The 26330-nt window shown below is 44.4% G+C and overlaps 1 protein-coding gene across 11 annotated transcripts in view; it reads right to left on the reverse strand.

Annotated features, from left to right (window-relative positions):
* The window catches only part of FOXN3 (forkhead box N3), a 654420-nt gene that overhangs the window by 217615 nt on the left and 410475 nt on the right, over window positions 1-26330 (reverse strand). For all 11 annotated transcript variants that reach the window (XM_086937639.1, XM_086937629.1, XM_086937636.1 and 8 more), the window contains one exon: window positions 23460-23596. In XM_086937639.1, the coding sequence (XP_086793765.1) occupies window positions 23460-23596 (137 nt within the window). The remainder of the gene's footprint in view (window positions 1-23459; window positions 23597-26330) is intronic.

Below are 26330 nucleotides of genomic sequence, written 5' to 3' on the forward strand. Positions count from 1 at the left end.
TCCCTCCAGGATCACTTGAGGCCGCCCTAGGGAGGCCCGCCCCTTAATTTGAAGACATTTGCTCCAAATGGAGTAAAGTAGAGCCCCACAATCTCAAGACATTCTATTATGAATGACTGTGGCATGTATGTGGAGAGAATTAGACATCAAAGTACAAGCTAACTGACTTGCAATATTAGTTCTGCAGTTTCAAGTTGAAGCATGTGCATGTGTATAACGAATCCCTACTCTATTAACATTGGAATATTGCACCATGTTCCTTCCGACGCTTCTTTTTTGGTGGGCTGTAGCTACTGTGTGGCTCTGCAGCATGCAGCTCTAAAAACCACCTTGCTCCAGGAACCTGGCTCCATCTTGTACTTGCACCCTCCAAGAGGACATCCCTAGTTTAGAGATAAGAGAAGAGGTCCTGCTGTGCACAGATTTAAGGAGAAGTTCGAACTATGAAAATGTACACCTTTGGACCAAAGAAATACAAATTTGGGAAAAAGAAGCCAATGTAAGGATCATCCCTGACAACCCTGTGCCTAACGTATAACTAAAAAGATGGGTCCGTGAAAATAAAAGGTGGGGAGGTGTCACGGGTAATCAGGGTGACAACTTCTCAAATGCTGTACTCCTTCCTGGAGACTAGGACATGTGCAATAAACTGTATTATTGTATGCTCTGAAAGACTCCAAAGACAAAATAAAATTAAAAAGACTGAGAAGCAGAATGCCAATTTTAGTTTTCACCGATGCCTTAATAGGTGCGATAACTCAGGGAATAAAGCATTTTATGCAGCAATCGGTGTGCTGAATACATATTTTAAAACCGAGCACTGGAGGCTAACATTTACTTTCCCGATGTCAACCAACTATGGACAAAGATGTTGTATAATAGTAACAACTGGCATTTATAGGGCCGCAAAACAGCAACATCTATGTTGCAAGTGCTTCATAAACACACAAACCGTTACATTATTATTACTGCTGCATGGTTTCTACCACACTTGTCCTTGGAAGAACCCCCAATTATGAAAGATCGCCTTTGCAGAAACTTCTCAAATTGCTAAAAAATAAAAAAAAATGTGCTGGGCGAAACGAGTAGCAGATCTGCTGTGTTAAAATTGAAAGCAATTGTTGAATCCTCAATCAAAAAAGCAATTTTTCATCACACCTGTCAATATTTGAAAGGTGGTCATTAAGAACATCATTACCTTGGAAAGGGCTCATTAAATTACTTTCAAGGAGTAATCCTGCACCAACAAATGGAATAATGACAGCAGCACTGACAACGGAATGTGAGCAGCAAACCAGACGCATTCCGGCAGGAGCACATTGTAAACACCATAAGAGTGAAGAGAACCACAATTTCTTTCTAGGGGTGGAATGTAAGGGCACATTGTTTACACTGGAACATATTTACCAACAGAACAGCTGCTAATATTGGGAGATACAGCCCTATGTGGGTTAGACTGCATGCAAATGATGTCATCTGCGGTCCACGGGTCCATGTGCTAACACATCATATGACTGACACTGCTGGCCTTTAACACGACCAGTCAACTTGCATCAAAACTGCAATGCGATTGGACATGTTACAGTTTCATATTATGAGACACAAAGCTAGCCATCGAGGGAGACAGAGAAAGAAGGAGGGAGAGAGAGGGGGGGAGAGAAAGAAGGGAGAGAGAGGGAGAAGTAGATAGAAGGGGGAAATACACACACACACACACACACACACACACACACACACACACACACACACACACAAACCACCCCCCACGCCCCCCAAAAAACGTAAAAACATGGAAAACAAGGGGAGCGCAGGGTGAAGGCATGCCGGGAGTGTAGGAATGAATGAATCAATGAAGGATGAAAGCTAAGAGCAAGAATAGTTAAGGAGCAGAAAAGACCATGCGCCAGAGTACGAGAAAAGAGAGACAAATGCCATAACTGCTTTGGAGGTTGTGGGTACACACACATGCATGTGTGCTTGTATGTTTGCCAGCAGTGTGGTGTTTCTCTACGGCAGCCATCAAACCTCCCTGGCGACAGTCCATGGTGTAAGGGTATGGAAAAGTAGCTATCTTGCCATTCACTCCACCATTTTGTGATTCACTCTACCATGTTGTGCTTTAACCTTCATGACTGACTTTCTCTCTGTATCACGAACACTCTGGAGCTCCACTTTTGATCTATTACATTCCTGCACAGACACTCTGTTCATGCTTTGGCCACAAACTGACCAGCCCATGCTCAACCAGTCGGACATGGTGTTTCCCAGATGTTTATCGTCCTCACCCTGCACACTACGCCCTGCAGGTGTCCTTCAACAGGCGTATCAGACTTATCTCAGCTTGCTGTGTAATCATACCTCTCACCTTTGCCCTGCAGTGGTCCAAACAACAAATATTTATGGACTCAATTGTATAAACATGCTTTTCGCCTACACCCTGCAGGGTCCCTAGCTTTACCTGTGCTTATAAGATCAACCTTTTGTTTGACATGTAATCATGCTATGCCCTGCAATACCAATTAATCAGAGTGACCTCTGTGTACTATGTAATTATAATGTTTTGCCCATATCCTGCGAAAACCCCCAAAGGCTACTCACCTGCTGATTCTCCAGATTGACTATTTGTTTAGGAATGCAATAAAAGATTACTGATACAACTCCCTTACATGCCTGGGGCAGGATAAAGAGTGTATAACAAGTGATGTAAGACCATTCTGCAGACTGCCTCCTCAGACAGCTATGGGTGTCTGTTGTTGATGCCTCTCCATCTCATCAGTTTGTAATACATATCCTTTCTCTCTGGCTCCAGCGTTGGTCTCAGTTTGTATTCCGGACCCCCATGGACTGTAGGGTGACCCTGACACCTTTGGTGGTCTGCCAAAAGACCCCCAAATCCACAATTGGCGCCTATGTGGGGCCGATCAGAGACGCGGTTGCCCGGTCGTGGGGTCCCGACGAGGAAGTTGAACGGACAGTGGTGGGCCGGCCTACGCAGAAAGACCCTCGTCTTCGTAGCCACCACCCGACCTTCACTACATCCGAAAAGATCCCCACAAGTGGCTCCGTTCCTAACTCAGGCCCTCGATAGACTTGGACGTCTTTGCAGTAAAGAGACCAACTGGAGAACGAAACAAAGGATTCTGGTAGGGTCGCTGATTTGCGACACCTTTTTGTTTGTACTTGGGTTTAAGGTTGTCTGGTTTGTTTAATTTCAATCTTTGCAAAGATTGAAGATAAAACGGGTAATGTGAACTTTTTGTCCGACCTTTGAAATTTGTAGAAATATTATTTAAGATAACATAGAAAAGCATGCCCGTACTTGGTAAATCTGCTTGATAAGGTTTTTGATGACACCTCTTTTTGGTAATCGAGACTTGTTATTTCGATATTTGCAAATAACGAAAGTTAAGCGGGTAAAGTGGACTATTTGTCCAGTTTTCTGAAATTTGTAGAGATCTTTTTAAGAAACTAGAAAAACATGCCTGCGTTTAGTAAATTTGCACGATGGTTTGGTTGTTGTATATCTCGATTGAGGGTGCTAGAAGATAGTCAGCCGGCCCCCCCGGAAGGTCCCGCAAGTAAAGATATGTACATAAAATACGGTATTTCTCCCATAATGTATAATTCATTATGGCATAAATACACGTCCAAGGATAAAAAGACTCAGTGGCCCATATATGGTTCTTTTGAATCTCCCAAATTTGAAACTGTAGAACTACAGCTCCCTAAACGAAGGTCGCGACAATCTATGTTTGACGCCCTAAGCTAATGGAAAAAGGAGGGAGCTGAAAGAGAGAAGGGCTCAGGCAGGGTTACAGAAAGAGGCTAGAAAAAGCAATAAACAGAAATTAATAGAATTACAACAGGAAAAAGTTGCATCCAACCTTGCATGCACAGATAGAGAACACAGGTTGAATGTGTCTGGTCAGTATCCTGTGCGTCATACACCACTAGCGCAAGCAGACCGCCATGAAGAGGAGCTTCTCCTCCATCCATTACCACCACCATACCATGTCCCTCCCAATCCTATCCCACGGCCGGACGATGGAAATGTACCCTCCGAAAATGCCCAACCCCTCCCTCCCAATCACACTGCCCCTCCCGCTCAATCTGACTCAGACACCACATCTTCTGCTCGATCCCACATACCCCGCATTACATCTGCACAGAAACAGGCCTTGGATGGTCTAGTTCACACCTGCCTGGAGGATCTTTTTACCTCTAGCCAGATCAGTGCTATCTATGAGGTCTATGCACCACCTCAAAAGGGCTACTTGCTACAACAATTTGCTTATAAAATATCCTCTCTTTATGAGAAACGCCACGATGTGACACCAGCAGACCATGTTAAAGGCTTGTATCGTAAGTTGACAGAGGGGAGAGAAAGTGCTGAGGAAAGCAACAGTTTGTTAACGCTCCCGCTACAAATGATGGAGGGTCTAAGGAGAGACCAGGAGGAAGAGGAAAAACCACTAAAGGAGGGCGCGACTGGAGGACATATGGCACCAATAAAGGAAGCAGTTCCAGTTTTAGTCCCCCGCTCGGGGGGCAGGTACTGCGGAGGGACTGGATAGTCCAGATGCCAAAAGTAAGACGTTCTATAATTGGGTGTACACTCCGTGGCTTCGAGCTGACATCTTAGCTTTCAAAAAGGACTTGCCTGACCCCCGGAAGAATCCTATGGGATTCTACGAAGGTTTGGACACAGTTATTACTACCTATAATGTAAATGTAGTTGTACTTGTAAAGCGCACGGCTGCCTCAGCAACGGGGCGTCCCGGCGCTGCACTCATACCGCTGTGGAACCCTTCCTGGCTTTCTTGTGAGATGTCCACTCCTGGGCACCCCCAAGGTGAAGCCAGGCATCCAAGCACTGCTGGGGCCGTTGTGGAGATTAAGCAAGCTATTGCCCAGAGTCATAGAGTGGGACCCATGATTAGAGAAGGCACTGAGGCGAGAATTATTAGGTCCGGGGAAATTGAGTCCAAGAGCCGCCGAGGCGGGAATTGAACCCTGGTCCCGGGCCAGATCTCTGCATCAGGGTCTGCCGCTCTAACCATTGAGCCACACTGACTGACATAGACCAGTTCTTTGGGATAATTCTGCCCCCAGATATTTGGAGACTCATAAAGAAAGTTGACGATGAGGCCTTGTTCAAGCAAAAGTGTGAAGATTTGACGACAATGGATAGGGATAGAAAACCAGGTGAAAGGCCTGCAGAAGCTATTTTAGAGCTGCCAGGTAATATAGTAAAAAAAATTGAAGGCCGCAATTCCAGCTAGGAAGGTAGATTGGACAGCTATCACTGCTTGTAAACAAAAATCTGAGGTGTTTATTGACTATAGTGGACAGGACGCGGTCGACACTTACTAGTTCAGACTTTTGTTAAAGGATTGTTGCCACCCATCTCCACAAAGTCAGAGAGTAGCGAAAGCACGTGGCCTGCTGCAACACCCAAACAGATCTTGAATATGGCCCAATATTATGAACGTCTACAGAATAAGATAGAGGAGGAAAAAGATAAGAAAAGAAAAGAACTCAAAGAAAAAGTAATGCTCTCCCAAACAAGCATTAGAGAGGGAGGAAACAGTGTAGGTCCACAGTATAATTATATGCCCGCAACTACAGGAACACACACACACACACCCACGTCAACTGTCCAAGGACCAATGCGCGTAATGTAAGGAAACAGGCCACTGGCGCGCAGATTGTCCTCTTTTATAGCGAAATACAATGGGTCGAGGAAGGGGATTGGGTAGAGGAAGAGTCCCGTCCCACCCTCCAACAGACAACGCTCCAATGTCTTCGATAACAATAGACAGGCTTTTGCACACGATTTTTCTGTTGACCACTTCCCCGACAATGAATTTGCATGAGACAGCCAGGGACATGAAAGGAACCAGTGGAACTTCCAGTTGATCAATCAGGCCCCTATGTCACAACTTCAGTGGTTGGAACTCAGGGGAAATTCTTGGTTGACACGGGGGCCTCTAGAAGTGTCCTCTCACATAAACTGATTCCTAGGGCACCCCTGTCTGGCTTATCGGTCACATCTGTAGGATTTGACTGCACGTCCTCCACCAAGGAGGAAGTGTGGCTCACTGGTTGGAGCAGGCAGACCCTGAAGCAGAGGTCAGACCCGGGACCAGGGTTCGATTCCCGACGCGGCAGGGTGTTGAGCTCAAATGTCCACGGACTTGATCATTCTCGCTTCGGTGCCTGACCCAATCATGGGTTCACACTATGCAACTCTGGGCATTAAGCTTGCTTAATCTCCACAACGGCCCCCCGGCGGCGGGATGCCTGGCTTTCACCTTGGGGATGCCCTATAGGGGCTATCTCACAGGGAAAAACCAGGACGGGTTCCCAAGGCAAGCGCGGAGATACCCCTTCGGGGGTCGATTCTGGCGCTATATAAGAAATGCAATAATAATAATAATAATAACCCCCTTTCTACTGAGCTGCCCCTGGACATACAGGGGAACGCAGTGATGGCCTCTTTTCTTCTCTCCCCAAACTGCCCAGACAATTTGATGGGCATTGATCTCTTAAAGCATTTCAGAGCCACCATTCGCTGTTCTAATCAGAATGTCCGAGTCATACTGTTTGATAATGATTGGCCCCTTGGTTATGAATCCCACCTTTATTGTCTCACTGATTCCGAACAACAGGATTTGTCCCAGCTGCCTGACACCCTGTGGGCCAACACAGACACCGACCTAGGGGAGATTGTAATGAGCCTGTCCGCATAACAGTAAAACAGAATGCACCTTTTCCCCGCCTCCCTCAGTATGAAATTTCTGCATGACTATAGTACAGGATATGATTGTAGCTGGGGTAGTTGAGGAAGTTCAGTCTTACATTTGCAATAGTCCCATCCTTCAAGTTTTGAAACGTACGTCCACCTCTGAGAAAATATACCGTTTTGTCATTGACCTCCGCTCAATTAACAAAATAGTGGTCCCACAATATCCTGTGGTCTCTGACATTACAACTATATTGACAATGATCCCCTCAACTGCTACCACCTTTACAGTTATTGACCTCAAGAACGCCTTCTTCTCCATACCAATACACCCTGATTCACACTATTTTTTAGTTTCACCATAAAAAACAGATCGTACAGATTCTGTCAGGTTCCTCAAGGGTATACTGAAAGCCCTAGTATCTACAGCCAGGCCCTTAAACAACAGCTCGACCAGATACAGTTACCACCCGGCGCTGTTCTCATCCAATATGTCGATGACATTCTGTTGGCTGCAGACACTCCTGCCCTGGCTCGCACTGCCTCCCTTACTACACTATGCTTTTTGGCATCACAGGGCCATAAGGTATCCAAGAATAAGCTACAATATTGTAGACAGCAGGTGACCTACCTCGGCCATCTGCTGTCTAAGGAGGGACATACTCTCACACCTGACCGCATCCAAACAATACTACACCTTTCCTCTCCCACCACCCAAAGAGATGTTTGTGCACTAATTGGACTCACTTCCTTTTGTCGCCAATGGATACCAAATGTTTCCCTCATAGTTAAGCCACTCCTTGCTTTTCTTACGAAAGATACACCCATACCTCTTCCTTGGACACATGAACACGACCAAGCTTTTTAAGACTTACGCCATGCTCTTTGCTCTGCACCAGTATTGGGCACACCTGACTACTCTAAACCCTTCGGCCTCTACACCCATGAGCGCTCATGATGTGCTCTCTCAGTCCTGACCCAAATTCACAGCACCAAACAACGCTTACTTTTCAGCTACCCTAGACCCTGTGGGTAGAGGTCTGCCCTCTTGCCTTAGAGCAGTTGCAGCAGCGGCCGTCTCTATCCAACAAAGTGAAGGGATTGTGTTGGGATCTAGATTTATGGTATTAGTCCCACACACAGCCGACATATTACTGAATCAGACAAAGACAACACCTCACCAGTGCACGACTAACAGGATACGAACTTACGCTGTTAGCACCCCATATCACGCTAAAGAGATGTGCGACCCTGAACCCTGCCACACTCCTGACCACACCAGATTCTGACATCCCAGACATACCACATGACTGCCTCTTTCGAACAGAAGAACAGACTAAGGGACGGGTAGACTTAAAGGACACCACTCTCACAGAACAGGATGGGCAATTGTGGGTGGACGGGTCTTGTATTAAACTATCAAACGTACCACATCTGCTGCCTATGCCGTCACCACTACCAACACCATTGTTGAGACTGCACGCATATCTCAGAAATTGGCCCAGGCCACAGAACTTCTAGCTCTCACCAGCGCTTGTATTCTTAGCAAGGATCTCGCTGTCACCATTTATACCGACAGCCAGTACGCCTTCGGAGTAGCCCACAGTTTTGGTATCCTTTGGAAAGAGAGAGGGTTCTTAACATCACATGGTACGCCCATTCAGCATGGTGATTTAGTTACTGCATTGCACCAAGCCTCAACACTACCCAGAACATTAGCTATTGTTAAACGCAATGCACACAAGAAGGTCACAGACGAAATAGGGTTAGGAAATGCTTTTGCTGATGAGACAGCCCGGGCTACTGCACAGGAAAGAATACATACCCCTATGTACATAGTAAAATCCAAAGCAGAGAAATGGCATGATGTTAGACAACAGATCAGGGACATCCAGTCCACTGCCACCTCTGAAGAACTTCAAAATTGGGAGAAGGAGGGCATGGTTGATGAAGAAAATTGTTGGAGATCCAAAGATGCAAAACTTTGAAAATTACCAAATGCTTATCTACTCCCATTGTTGAACATGACTCATTTGTCAGCACACACCAATGCTGCCACCATGACTAAAATATTACAGGAAGTGTGGGATAACAACCAACTCCGGTCTACTGCCTCCAGGCTGGTCCAAAAGTGTTTAGTTTGTCTCCGCTACAATGTAGGTAAAGGGACTCTAGTACCACGAGCAGGATATGCTATCCCTCCATTACCTTTCAAAGTCCTGCAGATGGATTCTATCCAAATGGAACGATGCAACAACCTTAAATATGTTTTAGTGGTTGTTTGCGCGTTCAGCAAATGAGTGGAGGCTTACCCGGTCAGAGACAACATTGCCCTAACCACCGCCAAAATATTGGTGAAGGAATTCTTTCCCCGCTACGGCCTTTGCCGGGTCCTATGGAGTGACATTGGGAGTCACTTCATTGGAGAAATAGTCAAGCATATACTATCAGGATTAGGGGTTCAATAAAAATGTCATGCGTCTTCCACCCCCAATCAGCAGGCCTAGTGGAAAGATACAATGCCACGATCAAATCCAAACTAGCCAAAATAGTAGAAACTACAGGGCTAAAATGGCCAGATGTGCTACCACTGGCCCTTCTATCAATAAGATCTGTCCTGCATTCCCGCACCTCATTGACTCCATAAGAGGTGGTCTTTGGACGCCCAATGAACATCTGGGGCGCACCCCCTGCTACAACATTGTCTGATTCCCCTTGTGAATTATTGAGTGATTATTTGTCCGTACTTACACGAACTTTGTCTTCCATTCATCAGCAGGTCCAGGAAGCATTGCCTGATCGATCCACTGGGTGGGACACGCCATTCTGCCTGGGGATTATGTGCTGGTGAAAAACTTTGCCTGCAAAAAGACGCTGGAACCCCGGTGGAAAGGACCCCTGCTAGTCCTGCTGACCACAACAACGGCCCTGCGAGTGGAAGGCAAGAAATCCTGGATCCACGCCGTTCACTGCCGGAGGGTCCCCAGCATCACTCAAACCAATCCCACCTTGTCCACCTACAAGGAAGTTTTGACGTACGACCCCCCCCTGTGTGTGGTCTCCCAGAACCAGAACTGGAATTGTTCAAAGATAACACCGTGCCAAGTAAGGAAAGATACAATCTCCGCTCACGCACGGCCACTGGGGCTCCGGCGACCGGGCAGGGGAGGTGAGCCAAAAGTTGCAGAGCGGTAGTATTATCTGGAAGGGTGGATTGGTGTTCCAGGGTAGCGGGGTACTGAAAAGCCTAGCCAGGAGAAGCAACCACCAGCTACCAGCGACATGTAGCGCTCACCATCACTCTCCAACAGCTGTAGGGCCCCAAAAGAAGACTGATTATGACCGACAATGAAACAATGAAACTTTCCAAAAAGAAGATCGCGCTATGTAACAAACTGCATAATAACAGGTCAATAGCTTTGACAACATTTCTCCTCCTCACTATCATCTTTGTCATCCTCTTCTGGATCTTAGAGGAAGGGGCACCAGCCAAAGATACCATATTGCCCACTGATGCTACGCCTCCTGAACACTCCGATGTCTCCTTGTCCCCTGATCACAAAAATAGGCGACAAGAGTTTTGGAACAACACCTTCATCCAAATGTTGAATCAACACAATGAGGTATTGAATAAAACGAACAGTTGGGTCTGTGGTCTCCTGCCTCACTCCACAGAGAATAACATACCCTTCCTACCTTATTCTTACTCTATACATGCCTCTTGTGCTGCCTGCATGTCGCTCATCATGGGCGCCCATCGGTCCAGCGGCCTTGCCGGCAACACTCTCCAACAATTGCAAGATGAGTTCTGGCAGAAAAAGACGGGCAAAGCTGTTTGCACAAAGAACAGTTCTACAAGCATGTCTAAGGACGAGAAGGAGGAAATGCTGATATTCAACTCTACCAGTAGAACACACTTCTTCAGCTTCAAAACAAGGACACTCGCCAAGTGGACCCCAACGCTAGCTGTTGTTCGCATTTCTGGACTATGTGTATCAGAGGCTTGGGAATTGTGTACGTTGGGTACAGCTCTTGTGCCATGACAATGACTCTGAATACGACATCTCCACCGCCCCTTGTTGCCTCCCCAAACACCTACTTTGTGTGCAGAACAAAGGCGTACACTTGGCTTCACGAGAACTGGGGAGGCACATGTTACATAGCTTTCCTCCTTCCTTCTGTCTACATTGCTCCTCCTCTTCATCATCGCGCCCGCCGCAGCGACAATGTGGCCGAACAAACAGACACAACCTCTCAATAATTCCTGGATGCCATGAAGGGCATCCTTCCCTTCTGGGGACCAATGGCAAACATTGGAGTCATTCGCCACCTCACCAGAGTCATAGAAGCCACCGTCAACATCACAGCTGGTATTCTGACCAACAACACTGCGGAGCTCCAAGCGGTACGCCTCCTCACTCTTCAGAACCGCATGGTACTTGAGGTCATCCTAGCTGACCGCGGAGGAGCATGTTGCATCATTGGCACCAGCTGTTGCGTGTATGTTCCAGATCATTCATCATCTGTCTACGAGGCTATTTCCACACTCCATCGAATAGCCTCGACCTCCATCAAGATACAGGCTCATGGTCTCTTGGTTCTTGGATATTGCAACTCCTACTGACATGGGGATGGAAGGTCCTAAGGAGTATCCTAGTACCTATTGCACTGGTCTTCTTCTGCTGTCTTTGCCTTCATTGTGGGCCCCCACTCTAGGGCCTATGTGCAATTGCTATCAAACCAGTCCTCATGAATACCCATGTCAAAATCGACAAGATAATGACTGAACGTGAGACACAGCTATTGATGAACATTGTAATTGACTGAAAATGGTTTCGCCTATGGCAAAAGGAGGGACTGTGGAAAAGTGGGTCTGCTATCTTGCCATTCACTCCACCATTTTGTGATTCACTCTACCATGTTATGCTTTAACCTTCATAACTGACTTTCTCTTTGTATCATGAACACTCTGGAGCTCCACATTTGACCTATTACATTCCTGCACGGACACTCTGTTCATGCTTTGGCCTGCCACAAACTGACCAGCCCATGCTCAACCAGTCAGACATGGTGTTTCCCAGATGTTTATCGTCCTCACCCTGCACACTACACCCTGCAGGTATTCATCAACAGGCTTATCAGACTTATCTCTGCTTGCTGTGGAATCATATCTCTCACCTTTGCCCTGCAGTAGTCCAAACGACAAATATTTATGGACTCAATTGTATAAACATGCTTTTCGTCTACACCCTGCAGGGTCCTCACCTTTACCTGTGCTTATCAGAGTAACCTTTTGTTTGACATGTAATCATGCTATGCCCTGCAGTACCAATTAATCAGAGTGACCTCTGTGTACTATGTAATTATAATGTTTTGCCTATATCCTGCAAAAAACCCCAAAGGTTACTCACCTGCTGATTCTCCAGATTGACTATTTGTTTAGGAATGCAATAAAAGATTATTGATACAACTCCCTTACATGCCGGGGGCAGGATAAAGAGTATATAACATGTGAAGTAAGACCATTCTGCAGACTGCCTCCTCAGACAGCTATGGGTGTCTGTTGTTGATGCCTCTCCATCTCATGAGATTGTAATAAATATCCTTTCTCTCTGGCTCCAGCGTTGATCTCAGTTTGTATTCCGGACCCCCGTGGACTATAGGGTGACCCTGACACCTTTGGTGGTCTGCCAAAAGACCCCCAAATCCACAATGGTGGGTCAGGTACAACAATGATCGTGCATGACATATTCTAAGCATCATTCACCTAACAGTGGCCAAGCCTGGCAGAATTGTCAGCAGTCTAGACACACTGTTAGCACGTTTGGCCTAATCATGCCATCCCAAGCATAACAGTACCTATCGTAGGTATAATGGTGTGGGCCTAGGTGGAGTAATCCTTGAAGCATTGTTGGCAGCCCTAGCATTATGCTCTCCAACTCCTGCATAATAACTGCCATCCTTCACATAATTGTGGCCATTGTTGATTTCGTTTAGGAATTCTTGGCATTAGGGGTCCACACCTGGCACAAGATATTTGTACATTGGCATTTGAGGCAGAGGCAGCAATTGTACAAGCAAATAATAAAGTTGACAAAAGCCTGTGTCTGGGGGACACAGGTGTAGTTACTAAAAATTAAACTTGTATTTTTTTCCCTTTTTTTGATTCGTATAGATATGTCATTGAACCAAGTCTATTGTCCAGAACAATGGTGTAAGAACGTGTATTTGGTAGGAAAATGTGTGTACTTTCACAAACTGACAAGCTGATGTTTAGACAAAATTATTGCAGAACCAAAATTTAATTCACGGCTTGTTGAAAAGAATTATTCTGATGTTCTTTTCCCAGTGCAAGAGGGCACTTGTTTGTATTGCTGTTATAGTATTACTCATGAGGTGGCAATTTATGTGGAAAAAATGTTTACGCTACTGTTGGTAACTCTACTCACGGCACTGGGGACGGCTTCTACGGGATGTATGTGGCGACCACAACTGTAATCTTGTCTGATGTACACTATATGCCAGCAGCAACGGTTCCTTTTTATTTATCATCAAAATATACAGTTGTTTAAAAGAATGGAAACGCCTATTATATTCTACATTTCCTCATGTCTTTCGGTTGGTATCTTACATTTTTAATGACAAGAGTTTAAAAAAGGATAAAATGTAGAGATTTCAGTTTACACTCAACTTTGTCATTCATCCTGGCTCCCATTTCACTCTTCTATTAGTTATTTTCTATAAAGCATGTTGAATGCTGCAGACATAAGATACTGTAAATTATTGTAGTAGATGCAATTTAAGACTAGTGTGATCACAGCTGAACCTGTCCTGAATAGATTTTCAGCTATCACAAAAAGCCATTTTACGCCAAGATAGCTAAAATCACGTCCGACAGAGACACCTAATAGGTGAAAGAAGGATGCAAGTATGTGACCTAAAGGGTTTATATAGATATCTCCTGTAAGGGATTAACTCGTTGTACTATCTTGACTGCAGCTATAAAAATATATTTAAAAAGCTCCGAAATTGCAATTCCCAGAGATAAATGCAACTAGAAACAAACGCTGTTTTTCTGAAGAGAGTGACTACAGGAAAACAAAGGTGAATGAAACAGTGAAAAACCCAGCAAAATGCAAACAACACAACTGGTTAAAAGAAGCAAGAAAATGTGTTGTATTAGGAAATGCCACCTACAGATAGAAAAAAAAGCTCAATAAGCAAGATTTCATATCTAGGTAGCACCTACCAGCAGAAAAGCTACATCTGAACAAGTAATTTCCGGATCCTGAGCTATAAAATCAGGATCTGCAACGTTTCTGAGCACAAATGAAGCTTAGTACAGCTGATAACTCAGTTTTGTACCCAGGTGAAAGTGTCAACTAGTGGTGAGTGTAAGGGAGGCCCTATGGAAGCATCATGGGAGTGGAGAATGTAAACGTGGAGAGCAGCCATTTTTTGAGGGTGCATGGATATTTTCACAATAAAAAACGTGGAAGGAAACGAGGAGGAAATATATAAATATCCAATTCCCCTAAAGTTGCTTTTGGATTCGAAATTCTCATAATCCAAATGCTGAGGACTGGAAAAGTTGATGTAAGCCTGAAAATCCACAAAATCATAAGTTTTTATTTTTTATTTCCAATAAATGTGGAAAGTTCTGCAACCTGTGTGACTCGATGTGTTAATTATTGGCATTTACTGTAGTTTTCAAAAGTCTATTGTCAAACATTCTGGTTCTCTACAAATATATTACAAAACAGCAGACCTTGTACTGACACCGTCTGTGATACCGTATGCCACATTGTAGGAAGGGACAGACATCAACAGGCTGCTGGTTGTGGCAATACATTCCCTATTAACATGTGTAGTCTACATTCTTAGCTTCAGCTACATAACTAGGGCACTTTCAAAACAGACCATTAGACTGTATGGTGCACATAACAGTTGCAAGACAAATATGCATATATAGATTTCAATTTTATACAACTACAACAGAAAGTGCTTCACATTATGGGAACATTTAATGAAAAATAGAACTACTGGGAGCTTTAGATAGCGTCAAAAACAATTTGCTCTTCAAAGATGTTCTCCAAATAGAACTTTTAAAAGGGTGACAACATGAGGATATTGTCTTACAGGAACTTTAGGGGCCAAAAGGAGAAAAATCAACTGATACTTTTTAATAGTTTTCTTTTTCGCAATTATGCAACAATTATACACCTTCACTGCCAAGACTCTCCGGGTACATGTTTGTGCACTAGGGTGGGGTCCATGGCAGAATTTCATGATATCAGCATGCAATAGATTTACCTACATTAAATCTAAATAGGGATCTGTTAAATGTCGAGTGGTTGTGCTTAAAATGTGCACACCGTCCTCACTAGACCCTCTCAATAACAAATGGGTTTAGTAGTTTGAAGGAGGATTATAAACCGTCATCATAATTCCCTATGAAACAATTTTTTCTGCCAAATCACCATTATATCATTCTTTAAATGTAACACCAATAAACCCGCCCTTGTTAAACACCATGGCAACTAAATTAAAAAGCTATTAACAGGATCGCAGTTCTTTGACATGCACTGGGCAATATTGGCACACACACAAAAACTAGTCTTTTCATAATGCTGGCCAGACAGAGGCAGCATTCAGAGCACGTGGAAGTGGGTGGTGCTGCAGAAATGTAAATTAATGAAAAAAATTCAAAGTGAGAGCAAGACACCATGAGGATATTCCTCTGCTGACGTGACGGCATATGTTGATACTGAGTTGTCTGTTCACATAAGCTATGGTGAACGAGTCATATGGAGTCTAAGTCGGCTTGGATACTTGCTGAAGAGATTAGGAATCCACTCGAAGTAACAGGCAAGTAATTTAACTATGCTGTCCAACATTATGGCAGTTGATTTCATATAAGGCTGATGACACTGTATGCAAAATTCCAGGAGTAGGTTGACTAGTTCACATAAAGTTCCTATAAGGATTTCATTTTTTCTTCATCCAAAGTACAATAAAAAATAGCAAGTAAGAATTTACAATACTTTTTTCTCTCTTGATCTCATTTGCAACTATAGTTATGTGTGAATTTGTGAGCCCATGTCCTACGTTATAAAGCCTGGTCTTGCCTAAACAGTCTTTTGGCGCACAGAGCATTGTGGAACAAGACTCGATACTGTAATAACCCGTTCACTTCCAGAGGGACCAGTGCCATTCCGACCAGTCAGGCTTCTATTCTGCACACTGTGCCTACTTGGGGTATTATTGCACTCCACATCACAAATACCCCCATCCCAAAAATGAACTGGCTTGTGCTTCGATGGAGAAGCAAGGAAATACATGGGCCGCCGGACCAGACGTCTCTCATCATTAAATTTCTCACTCTTCAAAATCAAGAAAAGAGGACGACAGAAGTGAGGGAGGTAGGCCCGGGTCACATGGCATTTCCATGAGGGATTTGGAGAAGCATGCTAGTTCTCATGGTCGTTAATGTACAGTAACATGCAAACTGTGATAGTAAAGATGCCACAGGGGATTGCAATGGAGCCACAGGTTACAGGTATTATTCTGATGCTGAGGTTCTTTCTACAGTAGTTAGCCAGCCTCAAAACCAACAAGCAACATATAGACACATCAGGCTCCTATAGGACGTACTAAGGCAAGAGCTAATAACAGTGCAATTGCATATTGCCCCCTTACCACTGCCATTATCATATTAGGAAAATAAGGCTATGGCTTGTGAAAGAACACCTTTCCTTCAAACTTCACAAAAGACAGATAGTAGGTAGGTAATAAAACCCGGTACAGGAGAAAGAGTACTGGCTTCTGCACTACAAGTTGTTAAAACCCTAAAGTGAGATACTGTCTGTAAAATTAAAGAACTAGAGTCATTGTGAGCTATCTAACAGCTACCCTGCTGCCTAAAATGTCAACAGTGAATTCTGTAACACTTATTGCCATCATCTAACTTAATTACTTATTTTAAACCAATTGTCATATATTGTAGTAAACATATTAGAATACAAATCACACAAAAATCTTTGTTTAACTGGTTCACAGAGATGCAAAAGGGAACTAAGTCCCATGGAGCACAAGGGGGACATCTGAAAGCAGCTGGTGCTTCGTATTTGGGTTTCCATGCACTCACAAAGCGAAGACATCCCCAACGTCTGGATAGGATGCAATGGGTCAAAACAAGCAGTGGGAAAGCCAATGGGTCTCATCTATGCAAGAGCTATTGGCTTTGTTGATGTGATTTAGCATACTGTACAGCAGCACACCTGCTGGACAGCATGTCTAAATTTGGGTGAGCTCAACGAGGCAACCAGCACTGGTCGTGTCATTGGCTTTTTTTTCTTAGTTGGAAGGGGCAAGGGGTGGGAGGGGCAAGCAACAACAGGGAGAGGGGGCGGGATGGGACAAATAATGACACTGGCAGGGGTGGGGAGGAAGGGACAAGCAATTACAGGGGAGGCAGGAAAAGGCAAACCAACTATGGAGGAGGGGTGGGTCAAGCAACAACGCAAGAGTTGGGGATAGGTCAAGCAACAACACGGATGGGGAGATCAAGAGAGACAAGGAAAATAATGACGCAGTATGTGACGTGAGCGGGACAGAGATGTGTGCTCTATTATGGAGTACTGCAAGTAGAAAAGTGCCTCCAATAAAGCGCAAGCAGTGGAAGGACACTGCACCACAGTAGGAAGCAGGGGAGGGAGGAACACACCAAGAGGAAGTGAAGCCAGCATGGACCAACCAAACAGGAACCAGTAATTAAGAGTGACCATGAAGCCAACCAGTGGGAAGCAATAGGAGCGCTCCAAGTCCCCCTTTAAGTTAACATTTTTCAAAATCAACAGGACATGTGCTGTCTCAAGGGAAACATACAAACCACCTAACCAATAGCTTTATCATCCAGTTCACCTGAGACCAGACTAGGTGTCTGAATCCACAGCACCATATGTGGAACCAGAATCTTGGATCATATTATGAGGAGATGCCTGTAAGCAAGGATGACATTTAAGTTAGGTCATCTAGACCTCTGAACTACATACAAGCTTCACGTCTGCATGGATGAGAAACAGAAAGCCTCATAAGGTGTGAAGCCCTAGAGCAGCAAGCCCATTTTGTGTTTGATGTCCTCACAGTCAAAGAGTAGAGCACAATGTCTTAAGTTTTCTGCTACCCCTCCAAGTAATTATTTAACAAACAACTTAAGGCCAACGACTTGTCTACTCCCAGTGAATAAGCAGTTGAAACCATTTATTTGAAATTTTATTTTTGTTGTAGTATTCAATAAAGTAACGTATTTTGAGATTACAATGGAAGTCTATGTTTTATTATTTCACATTCAATCCTTTCACTCTTTGCAGTTTTCAATTCTCATTATCTAAAGCGGTCTGGGCACATCAGGATCTATTTACACCCAATATTGCTGTAAAATAAACAAAAACCAAATAGTTGGCTAACCTACTCTGCCTTTTCTTTGCCAGTTACAGTCTGATGTGTTAAGCGTGGCTCTGCAATGACGTCCTAATGCCTTTTACTCGTCTGGTCAAAGTTTGAGCTTAACTTCGAGATTTCTAGGATATTGTGCAATTTTCTTCTCTAATTTAATGGGGTGTCCACAAGATATTGGGAATTGAGTTAAAGTACGAAACGGGGGATTGTGAAGGGCCATCAACAAAACTCTCAAATTTAGACTACATATCAAAATAATTTCACTGATCAGAAGGGTACACATATTTCACGAGGCCTATTCCTTCATCACTGGCCTCTACTTCCCTCTGTATCTGTTGGTGAGGCTGGACCTTCAAGCAACTCCTCCTCTTCCACTGATCTTTGTTGGCAGGTGAGTACCCGAGAGCTTAATATGTAATGGAAAGAATGTTTGTGCTCAAAGCTCTCCTCAGAAAACCCTGGCAGGAGCAATTAAACTTCCCCGTGCCGAATACCATGGCTGAGTATATTTCCACCTCATGCCTCTTTAATCCACAACCAGACAGTACTTGCCAGTTTATCTTACTCTTGCAGGTTCCTGCTTTGTCCCTGTTTTTGCCAATTATTTTGTCTTTCTTTTCCTCAGTCTTTTCGGGCCGTGTGTTTTCCCTCTCTTGCACTTGGAAAACATTTGATGTGGAAAAATAAGTGCAAGTCCATAAAAAAATAAGTGCTGGTGCGCCCTTCCACCAGCAACCACTCTCTATATGGACGTAGAGTTATAATCAAGAAGCTTTTCAAGACACTGAATAGTGTACTCTGCTACTTGGGCTGAAAGAGAGATATGGAGAAGTGACCATAATGCATCTAAAGGGTCACAATGCACTTCTAAACTTGAACCTTCCCTGGCAGAACAGAGCCCTGGAGCTCGCCTGCCAATCCTGGGTGTGCACTTAGTCTGCCTAAAGCAGACCAGAGTTTGGAATGTCTAAGTGCACCGCTGAGCTTGAATACTCCCAGTCTGCCTGACACAGTCATAAAATCTAGCTATCTGTCTGTTTTAAATTAACAGGGAGCAGTTAAACGTTGTTACCTTGATATAAATTTCACTTTACTTGGCCAGTGGATTTTTATTAGGAATATTTAAAGTAACATGCAATTTAGACCGAGGTAGGAAAAACACGTATTCTACAAAATCTGAATTTCTGAAAAGACTTCTAAGGCAACAATCAAAGAGGAAAAGGGGCAGGCTAAGACTATGAACCAAATTGTTAAACACTATTTTTATTTTCCATTTATGCACCATCAATCCAGAAGAGAGGATGCACCGTCAGCACCGTCTTAAACCAGCTAAGTCCAGGCACACCTCACCACAATCCTTTTATGTTTAAAGACTGAGTAAAATGAGGTTTTCCATTGTTGGTACCCCCCCTCGCTCTGCAGTGAACATAAAACCCACCAATGAAATGTACTGCATGCGCACTGGTTTCCCTCCAGTGCTGCAGGGACGGGCACTCCGGTGGGAATTGAAGCCATCAAATCCGACACAAAATGAACCATCAGCAGCGGTGCCATTCAGTGATCAGGAACATCAGCACCCCGCTCCTTTTATTACAAAACGAGTAAATCGTTTAAATTAAGAGAAGTAATGTTAGGGACATGTGGTAAAACTCCCGTGAGGGAACCTAATGTATATCTCGAACACATGTTACGTACACACTGCTGATGACCATATCAGGAACGATGGAAGTTTTACTTGACCCTTTTGTTGGAAGTAACTAACTGCAATCTTTTTGCGTAATTGCACCAAAAGAGTCCAAATTATTTCACAATTTTCCAAATGATCGTAGTCGTTGCAAATCCCACCTGACATCAACGTAAGCATGGCTGATGAGGGAGGAAGGGGGTTACCTCGGTTAAGGAATTGCATATGCATTATTTTAGGATTGTTCCGTTCCCGGCTCTATAGGATGAAAAAAGGCATTCGCCCTGTGCGCTCGACGCCATGTCTCGGTGCACATTTTGAAACAATTTGGCTCTGCAGTTTGCCAAGCCCGCATTTTGATTAAATCTCCCAAAGCCATCTGACCTCGAGTTGTCATCTCCGATAAAGCATGCGCCTTCTGATTTTCATGAAAACAGACAAAAGCAGGTACAACATCCTTTCAAAAAGGGCTTCAAGCCAACTGTAGTAGCTATGGCGGGTTATTCGTTGCCAGGGCAACAGCGTATCGCTACGTGCTAATGGCCTGTCCTTTTGCCAGGCAACAAACAGCCTTGTGATGCAACTGCACCTGTCTCGGCTATGTGTTGCCAAGGCGACGGCCGGGTCGCTATGGTTACCATCACGCTAATCGCCTAGCAAGGGCAGACATACAGCACTCTTCTCCGAAAGCCCAGCTGTTCCTCCCAATCTCTCACTGAAGATGGATTGTCAGGGCATGTGATGGAATGCTTTTCAACAGAGATGCCCGGGAACTTCGCTGATGTGCCTTTGAAAGGTAGCATTGTGCGTCACCCGCCCGAGCAAATGCTGGACTTACAAAATGAGAAATACTAAACACTTCACCGTAGCAGCCAACCGCGGACATCACTTCACCAGACTGTTGGGAGTGTAATGGATATGCGGTGGCGTCCCGTCGATCCACGCCATTAAAGATGGCTGCAAGAGCACACCATCAGCTTCTATTTAAGGAAACACCACGGCCCCTCGAGAGGCAAAGCATGCTCGGAGACTGGCGCTGCTGAAAGGCGCCAGTGAAATCTATAAATCAACAACTCGGCGGGTCTTAAAGATGAATGCTCCTGATTGTACATGGCGGGAAGGGTCTGAAGTCGAATTCACGGGTCCGCCATCCTTGATAATGGCATCACTCAGCCCTTGCTTGTAATCACTGCAGATAGAAGTGTAAAGCCATCACAAAGACTATACATAACCAACAGGTGCAACACTTGACTCAACACTATGAACGACACAAACAGGGTTTTGTTTTGTACAGTTATTCCTCCACAAAATCACTGCACCGGCCGTGGGGCCCCTTACTGTGGGATTTGTTTTCTGCCGTTCATGGTGGGCAGAAGAGTGCTCTAGTGTCTGCCTACCTATTTGACCATTGGTTCAGAAAACCGAAATCAAATCCCAGGCCCGTACATATTTGAAGGTGTGTTTCTAGGCAAATCACATTCCCTGCCTGCGAACGTAAATCAGAGAGAGGGGGAAAACTGGGCCTTCTGAAACAGACCAACATTAACAATAACATTAAGCAGTACATACAAACTAAAGGCTCATCATGTGATGCTGTCTGAGCAAACACAGTGAACTCGAAAATCCACATGCGTGTTTATGGTGTTTTTAACTGTTCGGTGTTGTAATGGGCGCTCCTCCCCACTCATTGTCTGCAAAGGAGCAAACATCCTGCATCGAAGGGCCCGGCAAGCCGCCTCCTGTATTCCTTCACAAAGCTGACACCACGAGAAGCTGGTTTCCAACATCAACCGCAGGCCGAGCACAAAAGAAAAACACACATGCACAACAATACCGCCGCCAAACCGGTTCTACCGCCCCCTATGAACTGTTTACATGACGACGCACAGTTGCATGGACAACAGAGCCATCAGGTTCCAGCCCTGTGCAAACATGGCGAGGCCAGCAGCGAGTGCGCAGTCCCCTCTCGGTCTGCCGGCTCCCGAGGAGCCTTCCGCCCTCTTCGGCCGCCGCCTCCTGACCAGGAGCCCGGGCAAGGGCCTCTCGTCGCCCCCGTGCTGTACCTGCCTGCCTCCATCCCCTCCAAGCCGAATCTACCTCACTCGACCCAAAGGCCTGGCAAGGACGCGTGGACGTGGGTAAGGCTTCCTAGGAAGTGAGGGCTCCACAGCTCAGATGTGCGATTGTTGCCACCACCAAGTTACACAGAGGGCAACGAATGGGAAACAAATGAAAGGTGGGCAAGCAAATGATTCAAAGGGAAGAAACACTCAAGTTATGACGCGAGGGTTGGATAAGGGCCTCTAGGGTTTTTTTCTCTGGGAGGGCAGTTAAAAAGCATGGGTGGGCCACGAAAATGAATGGGTACTGGCCTAAAAACAACGAAGTATTTAACCGATCTGACATCGTAGGTATTGGCATCGATTAGTTTTTGACATGCTTTGCATAACAATCAGCACCTTAGAAGCTACATACTCCACTTTCTCGGATGTGCCTTCAGCTTTGGGAAAGAGGAGGGATGCAGCTATGCAGAACTTTAAGACTGTAGCATGCTCCTGGTTATGTGCAGCAGCAGAAATGTTTTTGCAGACAAAAGGGCAACTTTCCAGCTTTTCATGCTTTCAAAAAACTTTGGTAGCTTTTTACTTTGCAAAGCATTGACGTTTGAAAATACGATGCAAAAATTCCAGAATCATAGTTCAGTTTTCAGGATGTCTGTGCTGGTCATTTGTGCATCATAGTGTATCTACTAAACTCTACTGACTTCACAACTCTCTCCAGGCCCGAAAGTAGCCCATGTCAACGGTGTAAATCATTAAAATAAAGGATAAGGGAAAGCCCACTGGGCTGCATGCTCCCGTGAAACATTAAGGTAAAAAATGCTTTTTTTCAATTCTGAAATGCCTTGGGTGGGGCAGGGTATTCCTTGGATGGACCTAGTCCACCCTCTAGAGCCGGGCCCGGTTGGATAATCCTAAAGAAATGTAGAAATATATCCCAGCCTGGGTTAAAAGAGAATACTTCACACAACAGACAAGGTGTGGTCACCCACCAGAATTTGGAGGGATAGGGTGAACCACAGTCCTAGGAGAGGACTGTTTACAGTGCGGACTGTTACACTGTGGACCAGGCTTCTTTCAGAGGGAGCACCTGCCACCACCTTCATCGTTTTTGAGGTCGGTTTGATGCCTATGTACATAGGTTTGGCACAAGAGGGGACTAAGTCTTATCTAGAAATACTAGGAAGGTCTCAGAGTGACAGCTCACATCATGGTATCCGTGGAGAGCTAGTCATGCTTTGTTCCATCACTGGGTCAATTGTATTTTTTCCATAGATTGTCTAATAGGCTATTGTCTCATCCTGGCAAATGCATGAAAGCTGAACTCAGTGGGCCTCGCGGTATACAGGTTACAGCACATTAATTTGGGCAGACAACAGATGGGCTTGGTGGGCCTCACTTGATGTCATTATCGACACGCACATTTTACATTAGGCGGCAGCGCCTCATATAAGACACAGAGAAAGGGCTCACACAACAGCATTTACTGAACATGTTCCAGCATTCTTACCTTTGATATGCCTGAGGAGACGTAGGGGGCGTGTTGAACACGTGCGAGTACGCGTTGTAAGGGGTCTTTTTCAAGGCCTGGATAAGGTTTTGTCTGTATTCGGGGTCAATACACCATAAGGATCCCTTTCCAATACTCTGAAATAGAAGGCAACACGTATTATAAGAAAAATACATGATTTTGCTTGTCGCACATTCAAGTCACAAAAGGATACAGAGGCATCTGGCCGCTTCCTAAGCAGATGAGCTAAACATTGGCATGCATTCTAGGAAACAAATGAAAGTCTAGCCAAAGGAATTCATCGCTGTTACAGAAGGTGAGGCTATCTTATTTTAACAGATATTTTATTGGAGCCACCAGATTTGTTGGGATCTGGCTGTTCGCTCATCATAACAGAGCCAAGCTAACAGTGAATTTTTTGTTACTGTCAACTCAGCAAGAGTTCAACTTTTTAAAACGCATCACATTGGAACTTTTCGCAATTATTTTATATGAACAAACTGGCAACAACTTCGAAACATGTTGAAGTAAAGTTAATGAGCTGTCAAGCGGCAATGGTCAACATATTACAAAAGAACATTACATGAGGCAACCATTCCTATGTGCATGACCTAATGGGGAGATTCTGAGGCTATAAAGGAGGCAGATTTGCTAAACCAACAGTCTTCGTAATTAGCCACTGCAACTGACAAAAGGAGTCCATGCAGCAAATGTCTGTAAAAGTCAATTGACAAAACCCAATATTTATTTTACGGTTTTGGACGGATCCTCTTTAATGTCCTTGTTTCCACTACCCTCAGCGCTCGAACACATCGTATTTTTTTGTTGATATCTACGAAGGTGATTGGGTAGCGGAAGGCAAAATCAATTGGTAAAGCATCCTGAGAACTTTGAATTGATGTACACAATTTCAAAATTCAGGTTCTGAAAGCCTAGGGAGATTTAGAGCAACTGATTGCTCTGCTGGTGGCATGCTTTTAGATGGCCTTGCATTGACGGTCAATTTGATATCATTTTCTGTAAATGTTTACCTCTTATCCAAACACAAAGGACGCTAAAGTGCCCTATGATCACAACACATTTTAACTATTTTATCGAAAAGCTACCTTGAAGCCAACTTGCTCATCTTTCAAAAAGCAGGACCCCTTCCACGAAGAAGCACATATGGCAGCTTGCACACCAATATGGCATGCGCAACAAGACAGAAATGGAGCGTATGGTTTTGGTCATATTGATGTGTAGAAACTGCTGCTTTTCGCCAATTATCATTCAGCTAGGGCTGTTCGTTTGGATGGCCGTGATCCACAATAGCATATTGAAATTAACACAGGTTAACATGCTATTAACGCCGCTAATATGTGCTAGCAATGAATCATCCTGGATGCATAGCTGCATACGGCCCTGGAGTATTAATCGCACGATGAGTGGGAGCAGGATCATATTTGTGTTCCAACATACACCCACGCCAGGAATTACTGGGCCTCTGATGCACAGTCTGCAACAGTGACGTGACGTGACGGTGACCGCCATCTGCCCGGAAGGTGAAATCCCGAGGCTCACGACATGGACCGAAGCTTGGATGCTGGTCTATCATCGAGTGACGAACAGCTTTCAAGTCTACCAATGCAGGTTCTTAAATGTTTATCATAAATGTAAAATGTAGCATGGTTTAAAGAAGATGGCATTAAATGGACGTTAAAAAGTGTTAATCTGTAGTCAAGAAACTAGGGAGTTGATGCAGAAAGTGGAGGAATGTAGATTTATAAAAACACCAGTGCAAATAGTTTGTAAAATATTGTCAAGCCCTCTGCTCTCTGAACTAAGCTAGAATGTAGAATAGTGCCAAGAAGCCTTTGGGTAGACGTTACGCTGATTAGTACCACACTTGCACATTCTAACATTCTAGAATACAATATATATGTTTGAAAGGAGGTGTCTTTGAGACTTTATTGCCACCCCCAACTACAGAAGCTTCACTGTCATTACCAACTACCTCTCCTATATCCACATTATGTCCTCACCATTCTGGTGCAATAAGCACAGCTGTACAATGTTGTCAAATGTACTAGGAAACCACTGACAGTAGTTTCTCACTATGTGCTGGGATATAGGGACCTTCACTTCCTTAGGTATTGAGACACCATGGATTATGGTGTCTGACCCCTACTGAGGCACAGTGACCCTCTATATGATCACACTCAGAACTATTATATGCAACGCCCTGCTGAGGGGATCGGGGACTATCAGTATTCTGCTGCATTAGTATGACCTCCTGCATCACGGTATCCAAGCCCTGCTGTGGTGCAGGGACCATCTTTGCAATAATAGACTCAGAATCATTTTATGAAACACTCTTCTCTAAGAAGCTGGGATCAGTCTTATGCACTATGACCGAAAGATCACGCTGTCCAAAATCTGCCACGGTGCAGAACCATTATTGGATTAATGCACTCAGAGACAGAGAGGCTTGCACTGTTACTGTTTATGTTCTACTGGTTCTATGCTTCTGCTGCTGCTGTTCATCCGGAACGTTTTCTGTGTCCCACAGAAGCTTGAGAACACAATCTTGTTATATAGGTGTGCCGCCAAAAACTTTTACAATACAGATGTTTATAATATGTGGAACAGTTCATGTATTGACCTCCATCTCTTAAGACCATCTCAGACTGAAAATACCCAAAGCAATTCTTTGTCCTAACTAATATTTATAAGTTGAAGCAAATTTTCAAGAGTTTTCATATTCATTGTTAATGCTCTAAGTGGACAAACGCTTAGTAAAATCAAGCTAACTTACCTTGATAGCTCATTAATGTAAACAAGTATTGCTTCTTAACAGTATCCTTTTAATGCTAAATAGTATTATTTCTTCGA

The sequence above is a fragment of the Lissotriton vulgaris genome, chromosome 9 (genome assembly GCF_964263255.1).
Source record: "Lissotriton vulgaris chromosome 9, aLisVul1.2, whole genome shotgun sequence".
Classification (NCBI taxonomy): domain Eukaryota; kingdom Metazoa; phylum Chordata; class Amphibia; order Caudata; family Salamandridae; genus Lissotriton; species Lissotriton vulgaris.